Source organism: Columba livia, chromosome 8, assembly GCF_036013475.1.
Source record: "Columba livia isolate bColLiv1 breed racing homer chromosome 8, bColLiv1.pat.W.v2, whole genome shotgun sequence".
In the NCBI taxonomy this organism is placed as follows: Eukaryota; Metazoa; Chordata; class Aves; order Columbiformes; family Columbidae; genus Columba; species Columba livia.
This window is the reverse complement of record NC_088609.1, coordinates 10,519,713-10,545,805: the sequence shown is the minus strand read 5'-3', so window position 1 is coordinate 10,545,805 and position 26,093 is coordinate 10,519,713. Positions and strand designations below refer to the sequence as shown.

General features: G+C 40.7%; 1 protein-coding gene across 17 annotated transcripts in view; it reads left to right on the top strand.

Moving 5' to 3' along the window:
• The window catches only part of LEPR (leptin receptor), a 36,718-nt gene that overhangs the window by 4,617 nt on the left and 6,008 nt on the right, over window positions 1–26,093 (top strand). For 3 of the 17 annotated variants that reach the window (XM_021296393.2, XM_021296418.2, XM_065071977.1), the window contains exons 2-18: window positions 795–853; window positions 3,360–3,668; window positions 5,207–5,324; window positions 10,844–11,049; window positions 12,515–12,660; window positions 13,278–13,422; window positions 14,903–15,199; window positions 15,376–15,493; window positions 18,361–18,560; window positions 19,629–19,777; window positions 20,020–20,179; window positions 20,269–20,351; window positions 22,220–22,436; window positions 23,560–23,742; window positions 24,254–24,349; window positions 24,874–24,976; window positions 25,672–25,747. In XM_021296393.2, the coding sequence (XP_021152068.2) occupies window positions 795–853; window positions 3,360–3,668; window positions 5,207–5,324; window positions 10,844–11,049; window positions 12,515–12,660; window positions 13,278–13,422; window positions 14,903–15,199; window positions 15,376–15,493; window positions 18,361–18,560; window positions 19,629–19,777; window positions 20,020–20,179; window positions 20,269–20,351; window positions 22,220–22,436; window positions 23,560–23,742; window positions 24,254–24,349; window positions 24,874–24,976; window positions 25,672–25,747 (2,665 nt within the window). Of the gene's footprint in view, window positions 1–794; window positions 854–971; window positions 1,111–3,359; window positions 3,669–5,206; window positions 5,325–10,843; window positions 11,050–12,514; window positions 12,661–13,277; window positions 13,423–14,902; window positions 15,200–15,375; window positions 15,494–18,360; window positions 18,561–19,628; window positions 19,778–20,019; window positions 20,180–20,268; window positions 20,352–22,219; window positions 22,437–23,559; window positions 23,743–24,253; window positions 24,398–24,873; window positions 24,977–25,671; window positions 25,748–26,093 lie in introns of those variants that run through there. The other 14 variants (XM_065071969.1, XM_065071970.1, XM_065071976.1 and 11 more) reach the window with 10 other exon arrangements.

Below are 26,093 nucleotides of genomic sequence, written 5' to 3'. Positions count from 1 at the left end.
TATATTAATAGTATATACATTAATAGTACAGTACATGCACCCCCAAACTGAAAGGCCAGTGGATTACTGCATGTTGGCGCCAGTTCTTTTGGCACCACAGGTGTTGTCAAGGAAATTGTTCTCAGAAATATTTAAGGAATGAGACTGCTTTGGAGGGACTCCCCAGATTTCTTGCCCCAGCATTCTCTGTCTGACTTGAGCTGTAAATTTTACTAACCTTTCGGTTCTGGTTAACTACAAAGGCAACCGAACTCTCTCTATTTTATTCTGATATGCACTACTGAGCTTTATTTAAAATACAAAAATGCTTATATTTGGATTTTAACAGAATTTGTGTAACTATGGGATGAAAATTAAAAAGAACAAAGTATCTGAAATCAAAGAGCAGTATTGAAATATTACTGTAAAGTTTCATGATGTTTTCACTGTTAAAATGGGTGCCCAGGTGCTTTTGTGTATCCTGCACTTGGAAAATTGAATATCTCTTGAGCATTTTGATTGTTTGGATTTGTAGTGCCTTTCGGATGGGCAAACACAGAAGCTGAACGATGACGAGCAAAAGCCTGGAGAAAAGAGGTGCCGTACAGCTCTAATGATGAAGGAAGAGCTGTGTTGACATTTAATTGATATTCTAAGCAATGTTTTTTTTTCTCAGATTACATTCTGATTTTGTTCTTCCTTTCTGTGTACAAAGGTGTGGGTATTAAATTACCTGAAGTGCACCAAAATTAAACCCAAATGAAATAATAGACAGATAATTATCAGCTCTCGGTTACTTTTCTCATGTTTTTCAGATCAGCTCTACGAAACAAGATGTATCAGCAAATCATTCTGGCCACGTTTGTCCTATTGGGTAAGTTACTGAAAAAATAAGTCTGGTAATTATGTAGAATGGAGAGTAATCACCATTTCTGTCTTACAGTGGTATTTCAAGTCGTGCTACTGGATTAGTATTTTATCACAACGTGCAACTAGAATATACAAAGGAGCTGATGTTACCACTGTGCAGAATTGAAATGTTGACACTCTCAGGGTTTTGCCCATGTGTCTTGTCCCAAAAAACAGTGCAACTCACTTTTAAGACCAGGAAACGCCAGTAGGAAGTATGTGGTGAGTCAAGACCCAATCAGATAAATGTCCCAGTCCAAATTTGGTAAGATAGTTCATGGACATTTTGTTTTGTTACCTTAATAGGGCCAAAAGTGGAAGACAAAATCTGGGTTCTGTCAGAACTGCAAAGTTTCTGTTAATTCAGTGTAGCCAGGGTGTGACTTTGAGTTTGAGCTCTGCTTTCTTAGGTGGTTGATGTTCCGCTTTCATGTGACAGTGTTGTTAATGGGTGCTCAATTAGCTGCAAACGTTTGGTATAATAAACTGGGTTTCTAATTGGAAAACATCTGTGGCAGTATTGGTGTATGCTGTTCAGAAACAGCTGGTATTTGCCTTTCATTTTTTTTATTAAAATAACTATTCAAAGGCTTTTGGTGATGATGCTTAGGGAGAGAGCAGATACTGTAATCCGATTAAGTTAGTTTCAAAATTTGTGTTGTCTTGTGTCTCTACAATATTGTCTTGTTGACTTAAGCTAAACAAATTACCTATGTTTCAGTTAGAAAACGTGGCTGCCCCAGGGAGTTTTCATTGGGCTTCAGAGCAGTTTGTCACTACCTTATGACCCATAATGACCAGAAGTGTATCTGTTGAGTGGCCACCTTGGGCTGTTTCCAAATAAACGAAAAGCCATGGCTGGCATCTTGGTAGCCATGTTAACCCAGAGGTGAGGGACAGAACTGTAAGTGCTGGCCTCCTGTGCGTCTGTGTCATAGGCAAACGGCACATCTGTAGCAGGAAAATATTTTGAATGTATGCTGCAGTTTATTAATGGCCATTTAAGAGCTATAGCAATCCTACACTAAACGTTCTGTATTGTAATGCATTCTCATTTTTTAACACTTCTGCAGAAGTGGTAAGTAGCTGCACACATTTTGATTTTATAGGATTTAATTAATCCTGTGAGATTATCTGATGTGTAAGAGGGGAGTCTGTATTTTAGAAAAACAGATGCCTGACAGGAACCACTTCTCACCCTGCAGTTGCCTCTGTGAATTGCTTGATATGTTAGTTACCTGTCCTGCTTCATAGGCTGTCACATCACTTACTCGTTTGTCCCTTTTGAATCCTGTATGATGGACTAAAAGTCTGTTTGGCCAACTGAATCCTCTTCATGGAGCCAGGAAGTGTAATGAAACTGATATCTGCAGAGGCACAGACTGTTAAATGAGAGAGGAGGAAAGAGCAGAACCCTTCAGGAGTCTGGTAGTGCAAAATCTGGGTAGAGAAGAACCAAAACACTTTAACGCACTGCAGAGGAACACAGCATCTACTTTTTAAAAAGCTTTATTTTTGTGGTTTTATATTGTTTAGTCTATGCTTTTGTGCTATTAATCAAACAGTGCTAGAGAAATTCTGTTTTTCTTATGTTGGCTATTGCAAGGCATAGAGCGTGAATTAATTTCTATCTAATGAACTGCTTAAAATATTTATGCCCTTACTGAGCAAAAAGCTAAATGCAAAGTGCACAAATGACCCACATGCCTTTCTGTAAGTAGAGCTTTAATCTTTGAAATTCATGCAGTGTTTTACAGTAAGCTATTTCCAAAACCAACATGCTCATCATTCTCAACATCATTGTTAGCGTAATTCAAGCTATGGCTTACCAACAAGAGCTACAAATGTGGTCAGAGTGATTTTATTTTGAAGAATCTAAGTCTGATGGAAAAGATTATTCTTTTCCTACATCTGATTTCCCAGATAATGCCCTGGGGTTGTGTAGGTACATCCAGTCATACATTGTTGTAATACTATTATTTGGTATTCAACAGTTACAACATGACTATGTGTTATATTTACAATGGGATTATTTTTTCTACAGTAATGGAGCCTTGATAATAAGAGGTGGATTGCAAGTGTCCCACCACTGCAGGGGGAGATGAGGCTCATACCTGTGTAGTGTGTGGACTTAGATTTAGGATTCAGTGTATTTTGAATTAATGTAAGCCAGTTTATCCCAAAGAGATGCTTCCCCTACAGTCTTGACCTGTTTTAGGAGGTGGAGAAAACAAGAAGTTAGGTGTAGTAGCTTTGTGGGAGAAAACTTTGGCATCTGTCAGTTGTGACACCAGTTCAGAGGGGATGCTGATAGTAATTGTGTCTCCAACTCAGAGGAGAACAGCCTCTGGAAATAGTCTGATTTTTATGTAATGAATGAGTTCATGTAAAACGTCAGCCACTCCCTTTTCATTGTCAAGTAATAAGAACTTTTTGTTTTATTTCCAATATCTTTGCCTTTATATTTGCAGGCTTTCTTCAGGTGGCAGATGCCCAGTGCATGGTCCATCAGATTCCTCCCAGGAACTTTACATTACCCTGTATGCTGCTGAATAAGACATTTTTGAGTCCTTTCTCTGCTGAAGTTGTAGAGAGCTGGTCTGGCTGGAGAATAGAGCATGGAGCTCCTGAAACCAAACCTCCTGTGCTAATGAATGAAGAAAGTTTTCTGTGTTGCCTTTGGAGTGATAACAACATTGATTGTTCTTTGTACAGAGCAAGCATGCAAGCAAGAAAATTTATTCCTTCAGAAATCAGTATTTCTGCTTCTCAGGAAATAGGTAGGTTTTCCATTCAAAGGCATAAGAAGTTACTTCTTCAGAACATGGTTGGGGTGTTTTGTTGTTTGAGGGGGCTTGGGTCGTATCAATGGGTATTCATTTTTATCCAGAGCAGACAAATTAGTATGGTAAAATCCCTCTTCACGGAATTCTTTACAGGAAGATGTGGGAAATTGTGTAGCACAGTTTCAAAGGGAAAACAGAAGTTGGCTGTTTTTCTGGAGGAGTTCTGAATAAAATATGTAGCACAGGATACAAGGACATAAGCCCAGATCTTCAAAGGTGTCTAGATTCTATGAGAAATATTTTCAATCTTTTTGTAGATATGGGATTTAAACTTCAGGAGGTGGCGGCAGTGGAGAGCAAGTGCAATCTTTTCTTCCTGGAGCTGTGATGCCTTAGTAAATATTTGCACATGGATTAGATTTAATTACTTTTTCCTAGGCTGTCTTTCTCTTCCTGTAAACCCCAATCTCTGAGCAGCGTATTGGCCTGTTGATGTGCTGCTAGCAGTGTCAGGAATCTCATTGACCTCAGTAGACTAGAATTTAATTTTACAAGAACTGTCTCATGGGACAAATAAATCTCTGTTAAAGACTGCCGCACTAAATTTGTTGCTATTGTGTGTGCATGCACAAAGTGTACACAGTTCAGCCTTATAGAGGCTGTACTAGTTAGCAGCAAAACCTTCAACCAGCAGCTTAATTTCTTTCTTCCTCTTGTGGCCTTGCCTGTAAATCCAGGTAAAATATATTCCTGCTCTAATAATTAGTATGCAGCAGTATTGCTGTCATGGTTTAACCCCAGCTGGCAACTCAGCCCCATGCAGCTGCTCGCTCACTCCCCCACAGTGGGATTGACATAAAGACAGTTTAATAAGTAAAAAGCCACGCACACAAATGAAGTAAAGTGGAAGAAGGAATTCATTCACCGCTTCCCTTCGGCAGGTGGGTGTTCAGCCGTCTCCAGGAAAGCTGGGCTCCATCACATGTGACGGTGACTTGGGAAAACAAATGCCATCACTCTAAAAGTCCCCCACTTCCTTCTTCTTCCCCCAAAATATATACTGAGTGTGATGTCATATAGTATGGAATATACCTCTGGCCATTTTGGGTTGGCTGTTCTGGCCATGCCCTCTCCCAGCTCCTTGTGCACTTGCAGCTCCTGGCTGAAAAGTCCTTGCCTTGATATAAACATGGCTTGGCAACAACCAAAACAGTGTATTATCAACATTCTTCTCATACTAAATCCAAAACACAGTGCTGTACCGGCTACTAGGAAGAAAATTAACTCTATCCCAGCTGAAACCAGGCCAGTCACTTAGGTTGTTAGTCTTTTAAATGTTTAAAGACACATACGGGTGCCCAATTCAGCAAGGATAATTCATTAACATTTGCACAGTTGCAGTCCAGCCTCACCTTCATGAATGTCTGTTACTTGTCTTCTCTTTGCAAGTGAATTTTATCCTGGCTCTTCAGTTGTTTGTTTTTTTCTTTAACATAATATAGAAATGTTTCATGCCTTTCTATTTTTTGCAGATTCAAATTGGAACATAGAATGTTGGATTAAAGGCAAGCTGGACCTGCTAGTTTGTACTGTGCAATTTTTGAAGTTGTACTTGAGAGCTGACTTGAAGCTTAATCTTTTATATGCTGCGTAAGTACAGACTATCAAATTAGCCACTGTTAGCATTAGAAATCTAAAAGCATTTTCTAAAACATCAACATTGGCCTCTGAAGCTTGCAGCACAGTGGCAAGATTAGCTGTGCAAGCAGATGATGTGTTATGTGCCTTTGTCTTATACAAAAGTAATCTTGGACAATATGGAAAGTTTATGTTTCTGTCTTTGAGAAATGGGTGGAATGGGCAGTCCCTTCCCCCTGTTCTTTCTGTGTTTCTTAGAACGCTTTAATGAAATAATTGTTGACTTGCTAAAATATCTTTTCTGTTAGAATTGCTTAATTTTAAAGCTGCAGTCTTGGTTATGCCTTTTTTATGCTTTTGACCATAATGTTCTCTCTCTTTTGAAGTAATTATGTTACTTAACACAGTACCAAATGCTGCTCTAATCACGTGGATGCCTCTGGGATACATCCCCTGTGCGCTTGTCACTGTGGTAAATATTCTGACTGGGGGGTGGGCAGATCTTGTACACCAGCACCTGCCTGATTTGATCATAAAAACGAAACCACACTGTTTTTTCTGAAGTACTGATATGTTGGAAGGAATTGCATGAACACACAAACTTAAATAGTCGAACTAGTGAATTTACAGGTGATGACTTCTTAAAAAGCCAGATATGAGTTGCCACAAATTATCCCTGCAGTTAGGGTAGCAAGCAAGTCTATTAACTAGTAGTAAATATGGTTGTTTAGTCGATATAATACTTCAAAGCTGAAATCAGATTTTGAGTGGGTTTGCATTTCCAGCGTTCCTCATTACTTTGACTTCTGAAATACCATTACACGTGTGTTTGTGGGAGAAGTAGATGTGACTTTGCCTCTGTTCCATCCAGTCTCAACAGCAATAGGAAAATCTTTGCCAGTAATCCCAGTATAGTAATCTCTATATTGATTTTTATTTTTTTTTTTTGTATGCCTGATGGCTGTGGAACAGCAGATTCAAGTCCCAGCTGGGATGAAGAGGTTCTTTGTATTACGAAGGGAATTCAGTCAGTGTCATGCAATTTACTAAAGCAGGCCCTATAGACTCACTGGAGTCCTTGCGGCATTTCTGTATTTGATTACTTGTTGCTGCAAGGGCGAGATGCAGTGCGGTCCCTTATGTTGGAACTTGTTTCACTACCCAGATTTCATACTAATATTTTTCTTTTAGGGTCCCTGTGTTCTTGGGGCACAGCTAGCAGAGCATTTCAGATGTTGGTAAGGTGACAGCTTTCCCTGCTGGCTTGCTGATACCTTAACATTTTATTCACATGAGCCAAAATACCTTGAAAACTTTCCCAGTTTTAAAAATATGCATCCCTGGCATGTGTTACTCCCTGGGAGTCTGGAGATCAAGCCAGAATTCTCACATATAGGACAGGCAAGGTACAAAAATACTGACCTAGAAGAAAAAGCCTGGGTCCTCAAGAGCTTTTAATTGTTTCAGCATTAAAGAGGTATCGTCTTATTGAAGGCATCCACCATTCGCCTGCTTCTAAATGGTACTGCATTAGTTTGAGTAGAAGATGTCCTGTTCTTTGCAGAGCAAATCTCTGTCAGTGTTCTGCAAGAGGCTTAAGCAAGAGGGATGATGGGGCTTTTCCCTTCCCTGGCAGCATGTCTTCGGGTGGAAAAAGATTACTTTGAAACTTAATTAGACAAATTAGGTTAATTTTCTACCAAAAGTGAATGATCTTTGCAGCTGTATGTATTCTAGGAATGCTGTAAACCCTGATGGTTAATTACATTGACTGAAATAATGTAGCCTTAGGGATCCTTTTGTGGTGACATAACTGAATGCTCCCAGTTTAATTTTGAGCACTGATTACAATTTGCCCTTTCAACAGATGGTGATGTCCAGGGTGTACTGATGTTTCTGACCTGTTTGAAGTACCTGTGAGGCTCTCCTTTAGTTCTGAGCCTAGACTCCTATGTTTCTAAGGATAAACCTTGCAATCTGCCTCAAGACTGGTGTCTTAGCTGAGTGCATCGATTATACCTTGAGCCTTCTTCAGCTGGACAGCATTAACCTTTCATTAGAGAATTGTCCTCTCATCAGCTGGGCAGTCATCAGATGTTCTGCAGTGTAAAGGAGCAGCTTGTTCAAAATAAGTATTGTCCTAGAGCTACTATATATCCAATATATTGAGAGATAATGATTGAAAAGCCTTAGAACCCCAGACAACCTTGCTCTGTGAGTTCCTGTCAAGGTAGAGCTTGCGCAGACACATGATATAGAAATTTTGAAAGCAAAGTTACAATGGTGACCTTATTTCTTACATGCCTCAACTTGGCTACCTAAATAGTTCAGTGAACTCCTATGTCAGTAAAGACATCCCGCGGCTTCTAACTTGAAATCTGAAAGCTCCACAGGGCCACAGATTAATTTAGCGTGAGTAACAATACCTGCTGAAGTAGTGTTGATTTGTGCACCAAAATACAAAACATTTAGGAGGTGTTAGCGTAAGGTGTTGACTAAAAGAACTCTCTGTGCACAACTGAGGAGTGTTTGGATTAGAGAAGAAAAACAAGCCTTGGACTTGTGCCTTTGTTGCAATGGTAATTACTCCTGTGGTTCAGGGCATGTGGTATTTATTTTTTCCCCTCTTCTGCAGCGTCTTACACTTTAGTCCCATGTTTCCGGCTTAAAGTCACGCTGTCTTTGCACATTCTCCCTCCTACAGCCAGTAAAACTTCAGTAAAGCTCACTAGTTTTCTGTTGAATCTCAGAGGTGGGCTCCAGGAATCCGTTCACAGAATGTTGTCATGTTTAGTACCAAAGTAGATTTTGCTTACTGCTCTGTGCTAAGGAAAATCTCTCCTATTCCAGCAGCCAGCACTATAAAACTGCCTGGGGATGTAGCTTTTACTCATAGATTTTATAAGCCCTATGACTTTTCTTCTTCCCAGCACAATTTGGATCTGGCTTTGGTCTGATCACTGTTGCATGATATAAAGTGCTTGTTGGACCAGGATTTATAGTTTCTCTTGGTAATCTGCAGGTTCTATGGAAAACTTCAGTTTTTTAGTAGCTTGTTGCTTTAAGTGTACCTAAAATTTCTGTCTCATTCTACTGAATGAAGGCACTGACCTCTCCTGAACTTATGAGGGCTTTAAAAGCATAAGCTCCTCTAAAGTCAGTTTTTACAAAGCTCAGTTTAATGCTTAAAAATGAAAATAATTATTCGGAATGAAGAGGAGAAAGATGGGGGAGTGGTGAGGTGGTAACTGCATTCCAGATAGATCAGATTAAAGAAACGGTTTGATGAAACTACATTCTTCTGGATTGAGTGTGGGTTTTTTGAGACTAATGAAATCTGAGAGCAATAGGAGAAGGCAGAGAACTTAAAAGAAAATTCTGCGAAATCTTTGAAAGGAAATTCAGGGGAAAGAAGTGGAACCACAAGTATAAAAACAAAAATATTCCAAGTAATTTAAAAACTGTATGTCTGCCAAATACCATCAGCATAAGGTTCCATAATTCTTGTGTCCTAAAGTCAACGAGTCCTGGTAAAAATTATTTTAGGAATGTCAGTATTGACTGACATTAGCACTAATAAATATAAACTACACATTCATATAAACCCACACAACTTACAGGGTCATCATGCCCGTTTCCCCTGTGCTCTACAGTCAGTTAAATGTACTGGATACCGAATTGATTTAAAAACAAAAAAAGGCAGAAAATCTTGTCCTTTCTTCTCCTCCAGTGCAGAGTTCTCTGCCCTCCTTGAATTCAAGTGTTACAATGAGTCGTACCAACTATAAAACCATTTAAAACTCCTACAGAAAGGTTCTTAGTCTAGTAACTTCAATTTCTTTCTCTGAATTAGGGAAAAAAAAAAGCAAGCCTTGCTATACAGAAATAATTCCAAAATTACTTCAGAACAGTTCATAAGCTTTTTTGTATGGATGAAATGTCAAAAGCAGGAAAGAATCCAGGATGGTTTAACTTTTAGGATTTGTCTTGGCTTTGCTGCTGTAAGGAGTTCGGCCACAAAATGTTCACGCTATTAAATTCAGTATTTTAAGGAGGCCCGTGCCATTGAATACCTGCAGCACACCATAAACCTGTGTCTGTGTCTGAATCAGTCTGAAGAGTATCTGTGGAATAAAAATGAGAATGAAGAATTCTTTGGGAACTGGCGGTTGCTCTCAGAACAGAAGCAGCTTTGTGCCCACTTGTGCAGTGTTTATTTCAGAAATCCAGAATAGTTTGACTGAAGCAAATGGAGATTGAAAACAGGTTTGAAAGAGCAATTGCACACATGAGGATTGCTCTAAAAATGCCTGTAAAACGTACTTGAAAAGCATCTGTGTGCTAACGTGTGCATGGGAAACAGTTTGGGGTGTCTTCGTGCTGCTTCTTGGAGCTGACCCAAGACAATTGTGTGTTTTAGAGACATTAACTAAATGTGGTGGCCATCGAGAGACACAATGCATTACTACCTGTATCGGTATATGCTACTTTGTAGCTTGTTTCATTTAAAATGGATTGAAACCATATTACTAAAAAATCTGGTTAAGCTGTTTATGAAACATATATTATGCCCATGCAGCTGTTAGTTACTTTAAACTTCAAGTGTATCTTTTTGCAGTGGATTATGTCATAAAAAAAATGTGTATGTTAAATAAGAAAGGAGAGTTAATAGAAAAAAAGAAGAAAAAGGCAACCTCCCCTTGAAACTACATCTAAACATTCGGTTAAAAATAGTCCCATGTGCTTTACTTTGGGAACCAATAAAACCAAAATGCAGTAAATTAATTACTGAATACTTTCTGTGAGCCTGTCCAAGACAATAGTAGGAATGTGTGTATATTGCATTGCATTGTGTTGCATTCCTGGCAAACATCACGCTATCAAATAGACTTCTCGAGGACACGGGAGTCTATTTCTTGTTTAAAAATAATAGAGAGTAACTGAAAATGAGTACTACAATGTGTTCTGAATGGTGGAGTTATTCAGCCTTTTGCTATTCCAAAACTTGTTTTTCCCTTGAATACTTGTTTTTTATTATTATATTGCTTGTGATGCTTAATTGGAGCAGAAGCTGGAGGGAATGTTAAATTGTTTAGCTTTTATTTCCCTGCCTCATGAATAGGAATTAGAACATAATCTCTATGGGGTGTCAGGGAGCAGACAATTAGTCCACTGTAAGGGAAACTCAATTTGTGTGCCTATGAATTATCTCCTGATATTTACCATCAGGAATCAGAAACTGGCCCAACTCAATACAGGTATCACCCAGTATTGTAAAATGTTTGTTTTACCGTCAAACCTTAGGAATACTTTTCATTAAACTATTTTAACTACTTTACTTGGAAAATATTTAAAACGGGAGAAGCAGCAAAGTAAAAGCAATGGGTTACAGTTACTGCCTTTTAAACTTTTTTCAATATTGTTTTTTTGTAAATGAACCTTATGCAGATGGACAAATGTCCTTTATTGCGATAGAATATAGAAAGAAATACTGGTTTGTTTTGGTTTAAGGTTTGTTTTTTCCCTTGCAGATCAGAGCTGTCACTGGGAGATGTGTCTACGAGCTCTCTCAAGGGGACTGTGGTGGCCGTTCAGTGTGACTGCAGCGCGTATGACAGGTGTGAGTGTCACCTGCCTTCCCTGGGACTCAACCACACGCTCATCATGTGGCTGAAGGCGACGGTTGGTGGGACACCTCTGTGGTCACCTGTGGCATCAGTCAAGCCCATAGACATAGGTAAGGATGACCTGTACCTGAAACCTGAAAGGAGGTTGGAGCCAGGGGGGGTCGGGCTCTGCTCCCAGGGAACAAGCGCCAGGACCAGAGGAAACGGCCTCAAGTTGCACCAGGGGAGGTTGAGGTTGGATCTGGGGAACAATTTCTTCCCCAAAGGGCTGTTGGGCATTGGAACAGGCTGCCCAGGGCAGTGGTGGAGTCACCATCCCTGGAGGGGTCGAACAGATGGTAGATGAGGTTCTCAGGGACATGGGGTAGAGGTGGACTTGGCAGCATTGGCTTAATGGCTGGACTCAATGATCTTAAAGGTCTTTTCCAACCAAAACAATTCCATGATTTTCCTGGAGAACAGCAGCAGGATGTCTTTGCAGGAGAAGGAGGCACAGACAGGGCAGGAAAAGGCCTTCTGGTGCTGTCTCACTTGCCCAGGGAGGTGCTGAATATGTTTTGTAGCCACCTAATCCCTGTCTGGGCTCTAGTACAAAAGCAGCCATGTAAAGGCCAGGATGTTAGAACTGAGCTTCCAATTCTGATCATGACCTCTCTGTGCCCGAGTCTGGGGCAGCGGCGGAGATTACCTGTCTGTGTCACTGAGGACTTAAAATTGAGAGGAAAAAAAAGCTGTTCCTAAAGTTACTTAGGAAATAAAACTACCTCTTTTCTCAAGCAGCTCTGTTGTCCTGATGCTTTCTTCCTTACACATACAGTTCCAGCATTTTCCACGTTGGAAAACATTCCTCTGTGTTTAATCAAGTTAAAATTATACTGACATTATTAATTTGATACATGTTGCTATCCGATATGCACAGTTCTTGCGGATTTTGGCAAATTTCACAAAGGCAGGGATTCTGTCAGCTGTGGGGAAAAAAGCTGAAGTTTTAGAAACTTCTTCAGAACTATATGTGCTTTGCAGACAGGATAAGTTAAAAGTCTCTGAGTGGGCTAGTTCTGAATAGGAGAGGTCACACGTATCATCGTGCTGCTTTTAAAATATGCTACAGGAAGAAAATAAAAATTCAGAGTTACATCTGCCAGTGCTTAAAATGACATAACTAGTTTGTTCTGCTTAGTGCAGTATATTTTTAAAATGCATAATATTAGTATGTGTTCTGCCAAGCTCAGTTAAGAATTCTTTTGAAAGTAAAACTATGAATATTTGTGTAATGTAGAGGTGATATCAGTAGAACAGGTGGCATCAGCAGAACAGACATCATTATCTGGGGTGGAAAATTCATGAAAATGCGATGTAGAAGTTACTGATTGTGTTTGAAAGCTATGCCTCTTGCCAAATCACTTATTTCTGGTTGTCTTCACTAGGATAATTGCTTTGAGATGGTATATAAGTAATAATAAGATCTGATTTACCGTAGCGAATTTATATGGAATCACTAAAAACAAACCCATTACTGCCAGCAGTCGCAGGCAGTAGGGTTAGTGGTAAACTTGTCGATTAATTTGTCCTCAGTAAAGCCTGAACCTCCTTTGAACCTGCATCTAGACATGACAGAGGAAGGTCAAGTGAAGATCTGCTGGTCCCACCCCGAGCCAATGCCGTACCCGCTGGAGTATGAGGTGAAGATCTCTGCAAGCTCAGGTCAAAGCAGTTGGCAGGTGAGTTCGCTCTGCTCGTGGTCTAATGATGGAGCAGGTCAGTGGGGCCTTTCCAGAGCCCAGGATTTCTGACCACGGTCCTTGTCCTCCGTGGCTCTGGTAGAGCTGGGCTAGGCATGCTGGTCCTACTGGTGTGTCCTGTAGAGCCTGGTAAACATCAACAGCGTGGCGAAGCTGCTAAGATGGACTTGACACTACACAATGGTGAAAGACCTCTTGGGTCTTACACACATGCTCCCATCTTTCTTTTGAGATGAAATGCTAGGTTCTGTGATGTCTGAAGGCAAAACTCTCTTCCAAATTCAATGATACCTGCATATATGTTTAATATTTATAGATTTTATTAGTGAATTAGCTTTTTCTCTTGCTACCACGCAGCTGGCTCTGGAATAAAAAGAAGCTGTTAATTAGCATCCCATAATGAAATAACATTTTTCACAAAGGTATGCAACCTCTACTGTATTCAAATTTACAGTAAAGAAGAAAGGGGTTTTTTTACCCATCTTGCTGCCTGAAAAGTACTCTCTAAACTATTAGTTTTGATTCCCCATTATCCCCATTATCTTTCTTTTTGCTTTTGCTTTATACAACAATAATGACTTCTGGTAATCCAATAGATGGTTCATGTTGCTGAAGAGACCTCCCTGGCTGTAGACAATACGCTACTCGATTCCTCACACTTGGTTCACGTGCGGTGCAGGAACCGCCATGGTCCGGGCTTCTGGAGTGACTGGAGCTCCCCGTATAATCTCAGCTGGGGAGGTAGGTCGCGCACAGTCACGTGCGGTATGTAATATTTTGGAAGAAAACAAATTTCCTAGTTTGTTTTGTTTTGTGGAAAGAGTATTTGAGAGCGCGTGTCCTCCAGGGAGGAGCAGTATGTGTGAGTGGGGCTGAAAAGCTCGGTGGAAGTTCTTTCCCCTTCTGCTTCTCTTTCTGCATGGCTCTTCCCAAGATTCTGCTCTTTCCTCTGTATGTGACTCAGACTCAAAGAGTTCTGGACTAATGGGTGTAGACTGGACACTCAGCTCCATGGCACCTGTATGCTTGCTCCCCAAACACCTCTTCAGCCCCAGAAGAAGCTCTTTCTCTTAAGAGTTTTTCCATTTCAAAAGACAGCTGGCAGCATTTAACCTCCACTCAATACTCAAGTCTCTGACAACGTTGTAATTCTGCTCTGCTAGCTGAGAAGGCCTGTATTTTGGAAAAACCCTAAAAATATCTGGTGTGATTCCTCCACCAGGGAAAGCAAATCTGCCCTTTTAAGGCTTTTCATGCTGGGTTGGGGCTGATCTTTGGCAAACTGTTCCTTTTCAGCAGGTGTGTAACACCTGTCGCTTGCGCCTGGGCTGCTGCTTGTTTATGTGCTTTGCAAATTCTTTGTGTTTAGGTGCATCACTTACTGTATCACTGCTACTATTTGGTATTAACTACACTGCTGAGATTGTAAAATAAGTTTTTTGAGACATTAATCTCCTGCTGGCTTTGATAGGAATGGGATTAATAACTACTGAAAAGCTTGATTAGTATTTTTAAAAATATATATATTTTTTCAGTCCCCTCTCCCCCATTCCAAAGAGCAATTCTCTCAAAATTGATGTTCCTCTATTACAGTAATGCTTCAGCTAACATAAGATTTCAACATCCTTGCATGGTTCAAAAGAGCAGGTTTTTTTTTCAAACTGAAATGTCACTCTTCTTTGATTTGGATCTTCTCTCGCTTTTACCTGAGGACAAATTTACGATTTTAAAGTTTGTGGTGTTTGTGAGACGAGTTACAGAAGCCAACCCTTGCGAGGTTGCAAGTACTTGTCACAGTATTTAAATAACCTGATGCCTTAAGCAAGTGGGCTGAGTAAAAAGCAGCACTGTTAATCTAGTTTCCAATATTTAGTTTACAGGAGCCCGTATGATTCCCTGTTTCCCTTGTGCTGCTGTGGATTGCTTTCACTGTACCCTCCCGTGATTTTCTGCTCATTTAATTCCTATTTGCCTGAGGATATGAAAGGTTATTACTAACAGAATTTACAAAAATCAGTTATGGAGGGAAACAGTCAAAGGCTCATCTGTGCCCCCTCCCCTGTAGTTGTTAATAGTAATTAAGAAGTAGGAAATTTAGAAATACAACTGGATGATAATATTTTTTTTCCTATTGTCATATACTTTTATGATGTTCTTTTTATTTTTTGGTTCAAATTCTAATCTCAATGTGTTTCTCTTTTTTCCCCTTTTTTCTGTGCAGCTGAAGTCTTGTACTTCCCTCCTAAGATACTGACCAGTGTTGGTTCTAACGTTTCATTTCATTGCATCTATAAAAACAAAAGCAAGACTGTAGTGTCCAAGAAGATTGTTTGGTGGCTGAATTTAGCAGAAGAAATCCCAGAAAGTCAGTATACGCTTGTGAACGATCGCGTAAGCAAAGTTACTCTTTTCAACTTGAAAGCAACAAAACCTAGAGGAAGTTTCTTCTATAACACATTATACTGTTGTCATCAAAATAGGGAATGTCATCATAGATACGCTGAATTATATGTAGTAGGTAAGACTCCAGATGATTTTAAATTATCATTTTGGTGCATTTTAATAGTAAGGTCAGAATATTTCCATTTTAAACTCCAGTTAGCTTTTATTGAGCAGTTATGACTTGTAATGCTTTTTTTTTTTTGTCTAAACAGTGATATTTTTATTGATAAAGTTGCCATGTGTTTTAATTAGATGTGAATATTAATATCACTTGTGAAACGGATGGGTACTTAACTCAAATGACTTGCACATGGTCTGCAAACCCAACCACAGTGCTCCTGGGGAGTTCCTTGCAGTTAAGATACTACAGGTACGTACAGCTTTGCTCTGGAAATACTATTACAGCAAAGAATTGGGAATAGATATGATTATAAAATGTGCCAGACTTTTTCCCAACTGGAACTCCAGAGGTATTAACTATGTGTGCAGAGAAGGGACCACACATACCCAAGTATGTAGTGTGGATTCTATTTGCAGGTTTTTTTCAGCATTTGTAAACCCTGTCAGTACAGTTTGGAAGGCAGTTGTCTTAAAGTACATGTGTTTGCTTGTATTAGTTATAAAAATTATTCTTCTGGTTGTTTGTATGTACAAATTATAAGGAAATAAGGGAAAAATAACCATTCCCAGTGAGGGTGACTGAGCAGTGGCCCAGAGAGGCTGTAGAATCTCTGTCCTTGGAGACTTTCAAACCTTGACCAGACAGGACCCTGGGAGCTTCATCTGACTTTGAATTTAACCCTTTTTAGTTGGAGGTTTGACTAGAGACCTCTGGAGGTCTCCATTCAATCTTTGATTTTTCTATAATTTCCTATCTTCTTTTTTTCTATATACAGATAGTAGATAAAAATAGAGGGATGGAACTTAATTCATTCCAGATGGAAAAAAAATCTTGCTTGTAGAGAGAGAATCGAATCTTGGTTCACAAAAGGTATTTTATGAAAGTAGCATCTTCGGTGGCCAGAGCACTTCTTGGTTTCCATGGGTTTGGTCACATGTTTTGGCCTAGATTGTTTTAAAATAGTTGTTTTAATTTTGTCTGTTTTGGACAGAGCAGGGGACCTGGGGTGCGGTGCAAACAATTATTGTTTACAAAATAGAAAACTGGTTATTAAATGAGTGGAATGATCATCCTTATCTTCATTTATGTGAACAAATGCTGCCTGAGATAGTATTGTTTTCCTGTGAAACTAAAAAATCCCTTTGAGTTACTAATATATTGAGCTCAGGAGTTTCCTAGAACCGTGTTAGTCTTTATATAAACAAGACAGACAGACAGACGAGCCTTTCTGAGAAAAATATCTCTAGTTTTACTGCACTGCTGGACTGGATATGCAAAGGTTTTGGCAAACAAGCTTCAGTCGGCCCTGACGGCCTAATCCTTTGGAAGACTGGACTGTCCTCTCTGGTGGAGGTGGGCTGAAGTTTTGGACTATCATACTATGCAGGTGAATATTTCTCAGGGTTTTGTGTACTAAAGTAATAACTGGAATGCTCAAGATTTCAAGTGGAGACTTTTAGGACAGGATTAGTGACCGACTGACTGCTGGAATAGGTTCTGTTTCAACTGTCTTCACAAATATGAATATGAGTGTACTTCTGGGCAGGGAGCTTGAAATAAAAACTGTGCTGCTCTAGCCATAGTTTTTATTCTCACTTTTCACTGTTCAGGTTTAGCTAAAAATGTTGGTTAGTAGTAGGAGGTGATAATCCGTACATTTGTTACAGCATTCCTGCTAGATCCAACAGTGAACGTTAACACAGACTGAAAGCACTTCCCAGATGCTAGTGTTTATTGTGATCTACCTTTTTGGTCTTTATTTTTTTTTTGGTTTGTTAATAGGAAGTTCTGAAAGAGGAGAAATAAGAAAAAACAGAAATCATTGGGGCCCACATGAATGTAGTGGCTACCAAACAGCTGAAGCATAAGGTGTTTGAAAATGTTTAGTTATGAAAACACCAGAATAACTTGCATAATGTTCTATTGCATATTAGGAACAAAACCACAAAAAGAACTGGAATGTTTATAATCTTGGGACCAAGTGAAATCATCAGGTTTTTTAATTGCCTGAGCTTGATTTTAGAAGGCACCATAAATATGTTGGAGCTGGTGGATTTTGCTGAGACACAGGCAAGTCCTCATGATGACGGTTGGAACTCAGACATGTTGCTTCAACATCAGACATGTCAGGTTTTCCAGAGCTTTTCTTCTGCGTTGCAGCTGCAGTTCTGTTTTACAGCTGAAACCCGTGTGGTGGGATGACTTTGCTGCTGGGGTTTTGTTGTGGTTGGGCTGTTGCTGCATCTTCCTCTGCAGTCGGTGCTGCCAACAGAAACAGCACAGAAATGCACGTATTGGACAAACAGAGAGTGCTCAGCTGAGCCTTCAAAGCACGAGGCACCGGTTTGATCAGTATTGGCAATGTCAACAGGCAGAGGAGAGATTCAGCCAAGTGTAACTTTTGTGGTTCAGTTGAGGAACTAATACCCGATGCGGCTGCTCTCACCACAAGTCTGAGCCGTGCGCAAGCTTGGGAGAAATTAGGAGAAATTTGAAAACTTTCCATCACTGATAAGATGTCCCATGCTGTTTTATCCAGAGTGCAGCTCTCCTCTCTTCTGTTGCCAGATGCGATACTGACTGTGGGATTTTAATACCACCCTTCAGAATTGATATTTTTATAGGATTTCCATCTCCTGGAGACTTTGCTGTACGTGTCTGATGGATCCACGTGGCAGCTTTCCCTTTGATGCCAGTTGGGGTTTTGAAAGTCATGTTCCCAGCTGGAATGAATTCTTGGCTGGGATCTGCATTACTGTGCTGGTTGCCAACACCTGCCACACCACTAACCTGATTTATGAGTGTTTTGAGATACCTGTTCCTGTCGTACCTGTTTGTTCCTGTTGTGTCTTATCAAAATATTTTGCACTGGGGAGAGCCTTCAGGTCCTGCTTGTTTCAGGCAAAGAGCCAAAGCTTTGGGGAGCAACATTGCAGTGTTATTTATCCATTTAGTGCAGATTCAAGTTCAAGATCTGTCCAAATAATAATCAAAAAACCCCAGATGGTGCCAGTGACACCATTTGTTTTAATTGCCTTCAGAGTTCTGTTTTACTGATGCCATGAGCAGCTTATAGTTGCAATTTGTTAACTAAATTTTTTTTTTCCTCTTTCAAGGAGCACAATTTATTGTTCTGATGTTCCAAGTACTTCTCCAAAATCAGAGGTGAAAGAATGCCGTTTACAGAAGAATCATTCTTACGAGTGCACATTTCAGCCGATTTTTCTTTTATCTGGATATACCATGTGGATAGAATTTAAGCACTCGCTAGGAACACTGGAGTCCTCACCAACTTGTGTCGTTCCAGCAGATGTGGGTAGGTCAAGATTCGTGCTCGTTTTTCTTCACTTGTGACTTGGGATCTCATTCCTTATATGATGTAGGTAAAGTACTTCTTCATAGCATTTTAAATAAATTAGGCTGTGGAAAGAACATGCAGACATAAGAGTTTTGATTTTGTCTTCTAAAAGACATGGGATTAGATGTTATTTCCATACATTTTGCTTGGCACAGGAGCAGGTTGCGACTGCAGCTCATCTCTTTAAAATGAAACACCCAGATCTCTTTAAAATGAAACACCCAGCTTTGCATGTTTATCCTACTGCGTGTTTTGCAAAGACAACTACAGAAAATGAAAGTATTATATTTAGGAAGGCAGTCTTGTTCTTAAGGTTCTTGGTTGTTTTTCTGAAGTCTTCAATTAGCTGTTGTTTATACTTTGATACAGTGCAGCACTATCTCTATTACTTAGTTATATATATTCCTTTAAAATCCCACAGACTGTTCACCCTCTTGCATGCTTTTGTGAAGTTTCTTTTGTGACACGTAGAGCATTTACCTAAATTTGTATAAAAGCAAGAGGCAGGAACAGTGCTTGAGTGTTTTCAAACACTGCAAAATGTGCAAAGCACATCTGATTATCTGGTCTGTGACTCAGAGTGTTCATTGGGCTGTGTATTTTTTTGGACACAAATGTGAACTTATGTAGAGAGAAGACATGGCAGCTAGGCCACAGAAGGGCTATGTGAAGTAAAGCAGAATAATAAAATAGATCATTATGTGTTTGTTGTGTAGGAAACTTTGATTTTTATATTTCAACTTAATATTTTTTTAGTAATTTTAGTTTGTGTCCAAATTGGAGTGAGTTTCCCATGAGACAAACATTGCCTTTTTTAGTCTGCAATGCTTTGATCTGCAGTGAGTGGGCCGGGCAGCCTGGATGGGGGAGTTGTTTTGATTTGTGTTATAGTCCAGCTTTACCTGGAATATCAGAGATGTGTTACCTGCTGCCCTCAGGACAGGGAAGAGTAAACCACGATGACTGGATTTAAAGAGAAATGTTAGTGCAGACATTATACTATTTATTTTTCTTTCCATTTACTAGTGAAGCTGCTTCCTCCCTCCAGTGTTAAAGCAGAAATCACCAGGAATGTTGGGCTGCTGAATGTGAGCTGGACAAACCCAATATTTGCAAATGATGATCTTACATTTCAGATTCGGTACGCTGTGAACAGGGAAGAAATTACATGGGAGGTACTGTCTTTTTTAGTCTAGACTGAAGCATGAAATGTTGCGGTGTTGTCATTTAGTGTCTTAACTGTTTTTTGTGGAATTTGTGGCATGTGATGAATCACGGTTACAAGCATTTGCATTATCTAGCACAGGAATATTACTGATTAGGGCACTTCCTCATTGGGTTCATTTTCAGGAGTTTTGTATCAGATGCCTAAACAGCCTTTTGTTCTTACTCTGAATATTTTGACTTCTGTTTACAGCTTTACGAAGTTTCAAATGCACCAACAAGATCAGCTGTGATACAAGTTCAGAAACTTTGCGTTGAGTATGTTGTTCAGGTCCGGTGCAGAGAGCTGACTGGAGCAGGTTACTGGAGCAACTGGAGCGGATCAGCCCACACGCTTGTGAAAGATGTCAAAGGTACGTGTGCTCCAGAGCGCGCTCGGGTGGCCTGACTGGCTTCAGATTGAGATCTGATGCTGTTCGTTCAAAACTCTGCAATCTTGCAGCTCCCTTACAGGGCCCTGAATTCTGGAGAATTATTATTGAAGATCCAGCAAGGAGGCAGAAAAACGTTACTCTCCTGTGGAAGGTGAGAACAATGACCTTTCGGTTTTTCACTTTGATCCAAAACCCACTGGTAGAATCACCCAAAAAGGGAGTACAACAAGCACATGCTTCCCTGGGAGGCAAACTTGGGTGGTCACTGTTGATGGGACTTTGTATGCATTTGGGATATGACTTAATTTGTGCTACTGACACTTGTTTGGCTAATACTAGAGCAGGTAGAGGTTGCAGGTGGTTATTGATGGTAATTCTGCAACACAAAGTGAGATGGTTCTGCTGCCCTTGCTCAGCCTGGCTTGTGCTTTACTCCCTCCTGGTTTTGTTACTTCCCCCCTCCTCCTTTCTGTTTTTATTCTCTGTAGCCTTTCCTGCAGATAGCTGGCACACCTTGCTCTGATTTTGAACCCTACTCATTACCAAGTTTATAGTAATGCAGTAGGACAGACACTTCCCTAGTGCTGTGTGGTTGCTCTGGAGGGTTGAGAGGTCAGTGAGGCTCAGCACAGACTTCACTGGTAGCAGGTGTGTTTCCAGACTGAAAGAGCTGATTTTGGTAGAGTGGACGCATCTGAGGTGCAGCCATGGCAAACTGTATGTAATGGGGAACAGCCCGTTATTCCTGAAGTCTTGCAGTCCTCGCTGCTTGAGGAGAGCTCTCAGACTCTGGACAGGCTGCAAACTTCCTTGCCTTTGTGCAGAGACCAGACCTGCTGTCTGACTTACAAAATCATAGACTAATTTGGGTTGGAAAGAGCTTCCCAACTCCCCCAGTGCCACCCCTGCCATGAGGAGGGACATCTTCACCAGCTCAGGTTGCTCAGAGCCCCGTCCAGCCTGGCCTGGGATGTCTCCAGGGATGGTTCATCCACCAACGCTCTGGCCAACCTGGGCCAGGCTCTCACCACCCTCAGGGGCAACAATTTCTTCCTCATGTCCAGCCTGAATCTCCCTCCTAAAGTTTGGAACCATCACCCTTTGTCCTATCACAACAGGCCCTGCTCAAAAGTCTGTCCCCATCTTTCTTATTGGCCCCTTTTAAATACAGAAAGGTGCAATAAGGTCTCCCCGGAGCTTCTGTTCTCCAGCTGAACACCCCAACTCACTCAGCCTGTCCTCCCAGCAGAGCTGCTTCAGCCTCGGATCATTTCTGTGGCTCCTCTGGCCCCTCTCCAGCAGGTCCAGGTCCGTCCTGTGCTGAGGACTTGTCCTAACGCAGCTGAAGTGTCGCTGCTGTACGACATGTTCCCATCAGTCTGCACTTTCACTCTTAGTTATACAAATGCTTTGAAACCGAGACTTAAAATGCAATTTGTTCTAATAGTCAGAAAAAAATTAGTAACATGGAATTGAAGGCTGGAAGTTAGAATGAGATTCAGTTTTCAGCGGCCAAGTTCTGCTGCCCCCGATCCCTGAGCAGAATGTGCTGCTGCCTCCCAACAGCTGCCCGTATATACAGCACTGGGACTGCCTGCAAACTGTGCAAAGCTGCAGGGAAAGGTTAGTGCCAGACAGAAAAAAAGTACATCAGTGACTGCCCACCCCTGTTTGCCCATGTTTGGTGTGCAAACAGTCACCTGTGCTGGGTTTTCCATCCTGAAAAATACTGACATAAAACAGTGAGTTACTAGAGGAGTCCAAAAGTTTGTGTTTCTTTGTCCCCCCTGCCCTCCTGGCACTGGAAATGCAGACAGTGTGTCAGGTCGTGGAGGGAGAGACAAGAAATGAAGTCTTTAAATGAACTATACTCCCTTTGCTAAAAGGACGGTAGCCAGTCTATAGAATATCCTTCTTGGGTCGTGTTTTCTTAAAATTGGAACAGCACCTTCTGCCCAAATAACATTTGCTTTTGAAACGAAAGCCTGGGAAGTGAATTAATGCCAATGTTTGCTGCAGCCACTGATGCAGAATCGCTCCTTGTGCAGCGTGAGCCGCTACGTTATAAAGCATCAAACGTCAGGAAACACCACGTGGTCAGAATATGTGGATAACGGCACTACCTGCTCATTTCCATGGACTGAACACACACATGCCGTCACAGTTTTAGCCATGAATTCAATGGGAGTTTCTTCAATTAATTTTAATTTGACTCTGTCACAGCAAATGAGCACAGGTAAGAATACCAACTGTAACCGTTTGGAGATGTGGAAAATGTTAGGAATCCTTGGGATGCTTATGGGCAAAGTTTTCTGTGTAATAAAATGGCCTTTATTAGAATAAAAAATGCTTTCTGATTAAATGTTCAGCTGTATATGGGAAACAGATTCTGTGTCTCACCAGCAGAGCTATTTGAAAAATGAAATTTCCATTGCCTGAAAGTCTTAATGATCTTTGGGTTGGGAAAAGAGTTGTCTTTTGCCGAGCTGTCTTCACTAATAGAATATAAAGTAATTAATCGAAGAAAAATAAAACAGTACTGTAGAACTGATCTTTCGTCTACTTTGTCTTGGGAACACCCAGCATTCCTGCTGGGGAATGTTTTGTTGTTTCCAAAATGCAGTACGGTCTCATTTCTCTGGCTGCTCACCTGACGGGCTGCCAGGGTACATAGTTTGCAGAGGTTTGGCTTTACTTCCTCAGCAGCCTCCTCATTAATTTGGCTGCACTCTGCAGTATTAATAAAGGCTGTTGCTTTTGAATACTCCAGTTGTGTAACATTCATACACAAATACTGTGTGAACATTAGTGCTGTTCTTGAAACTCACCTGCTGTAATGCAATTTTTCAAGCCTTTTTTGTGGTTAAAATTCTTTCTGATACTGTGTGTGAGTGTGTTCTGGGAACCCTGTGGTTGGAAGCAGATGTCACGGGAAGTGTTTGTCCGCCTGGACTGTCATCATGGTGTGTGACTTAGAGATTTAATAGGATCTTGCTTATGGCCTCTCAGTTTGTGCTGTACTAGCTGAACGTTGGCAGTTCAATTGTTGATAATTTTTTGGTTAAAGAGTGACAATTAAGGAGGTGCACATGAAAATCAGAATGTTTTTTTTTGGTGTCTGCTAAGAAGCTTGATCTGTTTAATATTCAGGACTAGTTGGTGTAAAACAGGCTTTGCTGGCTTAAAGAGAAATATGTCTGCTGATGCGAACTGAAGATCAGGCTTTATTATATAGGAGATGAAAATTAAAGAAGCAAACGATAAAGTGCTGAAGCCATAGCAGTAATTTGTGTGTGTGTAGTTTGTATTATACACATCTCCTCATGTAATTCATGGCTGTTTTCTCCTTCTCCTGCCAGTGAGCGCGGTGGAGTCGCTCCGCGCGTACCTGGTGAACAGCACCTGTGTGCTTCTCATTTGGACGCTTTCGCCTCAGATATACACGATAACATCTTTTGTTATTGAATGGAAGCACCTTAACAAAGAAGAGGAGCTGAAGTGGGTGCGAGTTCCTCCAAATATTAGTCAATATTATATTTATGGTGAGTGTGCATTTGAAAATATGTTCATTGTTATGGAACAGAAAGATGTAGCATTATTAAGCTCTCACATTCCCTTTTTTCCCCCACTCCCTGATGGCTTTTATGGTAAGAACCAGTAGAGTAATTCTCGATTATCATCAGAGGACTGAATGTCGCGTTAATAATCAGGTTAACAAAGAATGAAGCCATTTTTAGCAATACAGTGAAATTCTGAATATTGAGTCCAGCAGACAATTATCTAAGTTAATATGTGCATTCCATTTGCCGTTGAGCTTTAATCTTAGAAATTTTTACATTAGCTCCATAAAGGTGTTCATTCTGTGACAGAATAATGCTAGATTATCCAGTACAGATCAATAGTTTTAATCTTCTGCTATTAAAGTCTGTATCTATAAAAGATTCCCCTCTTGGGGCCGATATGAACTCTGATATCTGACCAGATCCTCTGTGAGATAATTGTTTAAAAGTAGGACAACAGTTTTGAGTCAAAAGGCCGATTTCCTCTTTCCAGATCACTTTGTTCTGGTTGAGAAGTACCAGTTCAGCCTGTGCCCCGTGTTTGCTGGAGGAGTTGGCAAAGCCACAACAACAGATCATTTTACCAAAGGTGACTTACAGGATCTTTATGTGGTTTATGAAATAGCAGCTTGTAAAGGTAAACTTTAAATGTGGGAGAAGTCTGTATCTTATCAGAAAAAAAGGCAATAATAAAATAATTGCAATATAACTATAAGCAGTGATTTAATTGCTTTCATTTGCAAACTCAGTGGGATTATTTGAGCGAGGGATCTGTATTTCCGCACACTAAACTAAGAGCTCATCCTGGGACCCTGAGATTCTTCCTTCTCTGGTCATTGACTCTTGTTTCAGATGCTCCGATTCCATTTCTTAATAGCAAGGCAGCAGTGGGCATCTCCCACAGGGGCTGGGGGAGGCACTGCAAGATTTAAAATAATTCCTTTTAGTCTATTAGTTGTCAAGGTAAAAGTTTGTTTTTCTGCAATAAAACTGTTTATCAAGGGGTTTTTGTGTTTAAGTAGTTGTTTCTACAGTTTATTTCCCTGTTGCAAACTATTAGTTCACAGACAAATTATTTCACTGCATTATGAAGTGAATTCCTTTGATTTCCAGGTGGATATGAGAATGAGAATAACACCAGCCTCTCTGTGGTTCTGCCCATAGTTATTTCAACGTCGGTTTTGTTGCTTGGAGCGCTGCTGGTTTCGCACCAGAGGTACGTTGTTTATTGTGGGAACGTCCCAGCAGAGCGTGATGCAGCTGAGATGCTGCTGCTCTGCTCAACTGAGTCTTTCTGGGGAAAGCCAGGAATTATTTTTATCATCTGTTTGATGGACTATATGAAAGGCAGTGGAGCCTCTGGAGTACAGCACCGAGAATTAAAGTGGGCTTGTTACCCTGCGCAGGTCGGACGCTGCCCTCTGGGGTTTGGTGTCCTCGCAACAGGGTGCTGAACGGTCCTGTCCCTTTGCGCTGTGGAGTGTCACGTTGGCCTGTGCCACACACTCCCTATTCCTGCAGCGTGATCTGTGGGCAAGGTCAGGACTGTCACGTGCTTTGAATTTGTAAAGCACTCTGAGCTCCAGATTTAATTGTCATTACAAACTAAGGTCTGAAGCAAAAGCCAATTGAAGAAAATCTCTCTGGGTTTTGTGGAAGGTGGGTTGAGGTCATACTCAGCAAAGACTGCCCAAACCTTTTATATTTTGCAAAGCTGCCAGCTGGGATGTCACTACTTTATTTCTTCTATTAAATTTTGGCTATCTATAATGTGTGAAATGTGTGTTTCATTGTCACAGTGTTCTGGGTAAATAAAATGGTGCAGATCCCTTTTCTGACCCAGCAAAAATGAATGATGGCAGCAGAGCAGATGAGAACAATACTAACTCCACAATTTACCTGATATTTCAGAATGAAGAAACTGTTTTGGGAAGATGTTCCAAACCCCAAGAATTGCTCCTGGGCGCAAGGAGTTAATTTTCAGAAGGTCTGTATTTCCCTGGCAATGCTTCTTCCCCCATCCAGGCTCTGGCTGCTGGGTGCTCAGTACTGAGCTCAACCTGTCGCTTAGACTAGACCTGGCCTGAGTCACTGAATGAAGCAACTCACAGCCTCCGCAGTTTGCGATAACAGCGGTTCTTGCAGCTGGAAAATGATAATATCTGAATATGGGCTGGGACGGGAGACCAGCACCTCTTTGGAATGTGTAGGAGGTGTTTAAATTTCAGAGCAATTAGTAAATGAGTTGCAGAATGGCACAGGTGTGAGGCTCACGCACCTCAGTGAGTGCCAGGTCTGGGCATATTCTTTGTGAGTGCCAGATCAAGGGCAAA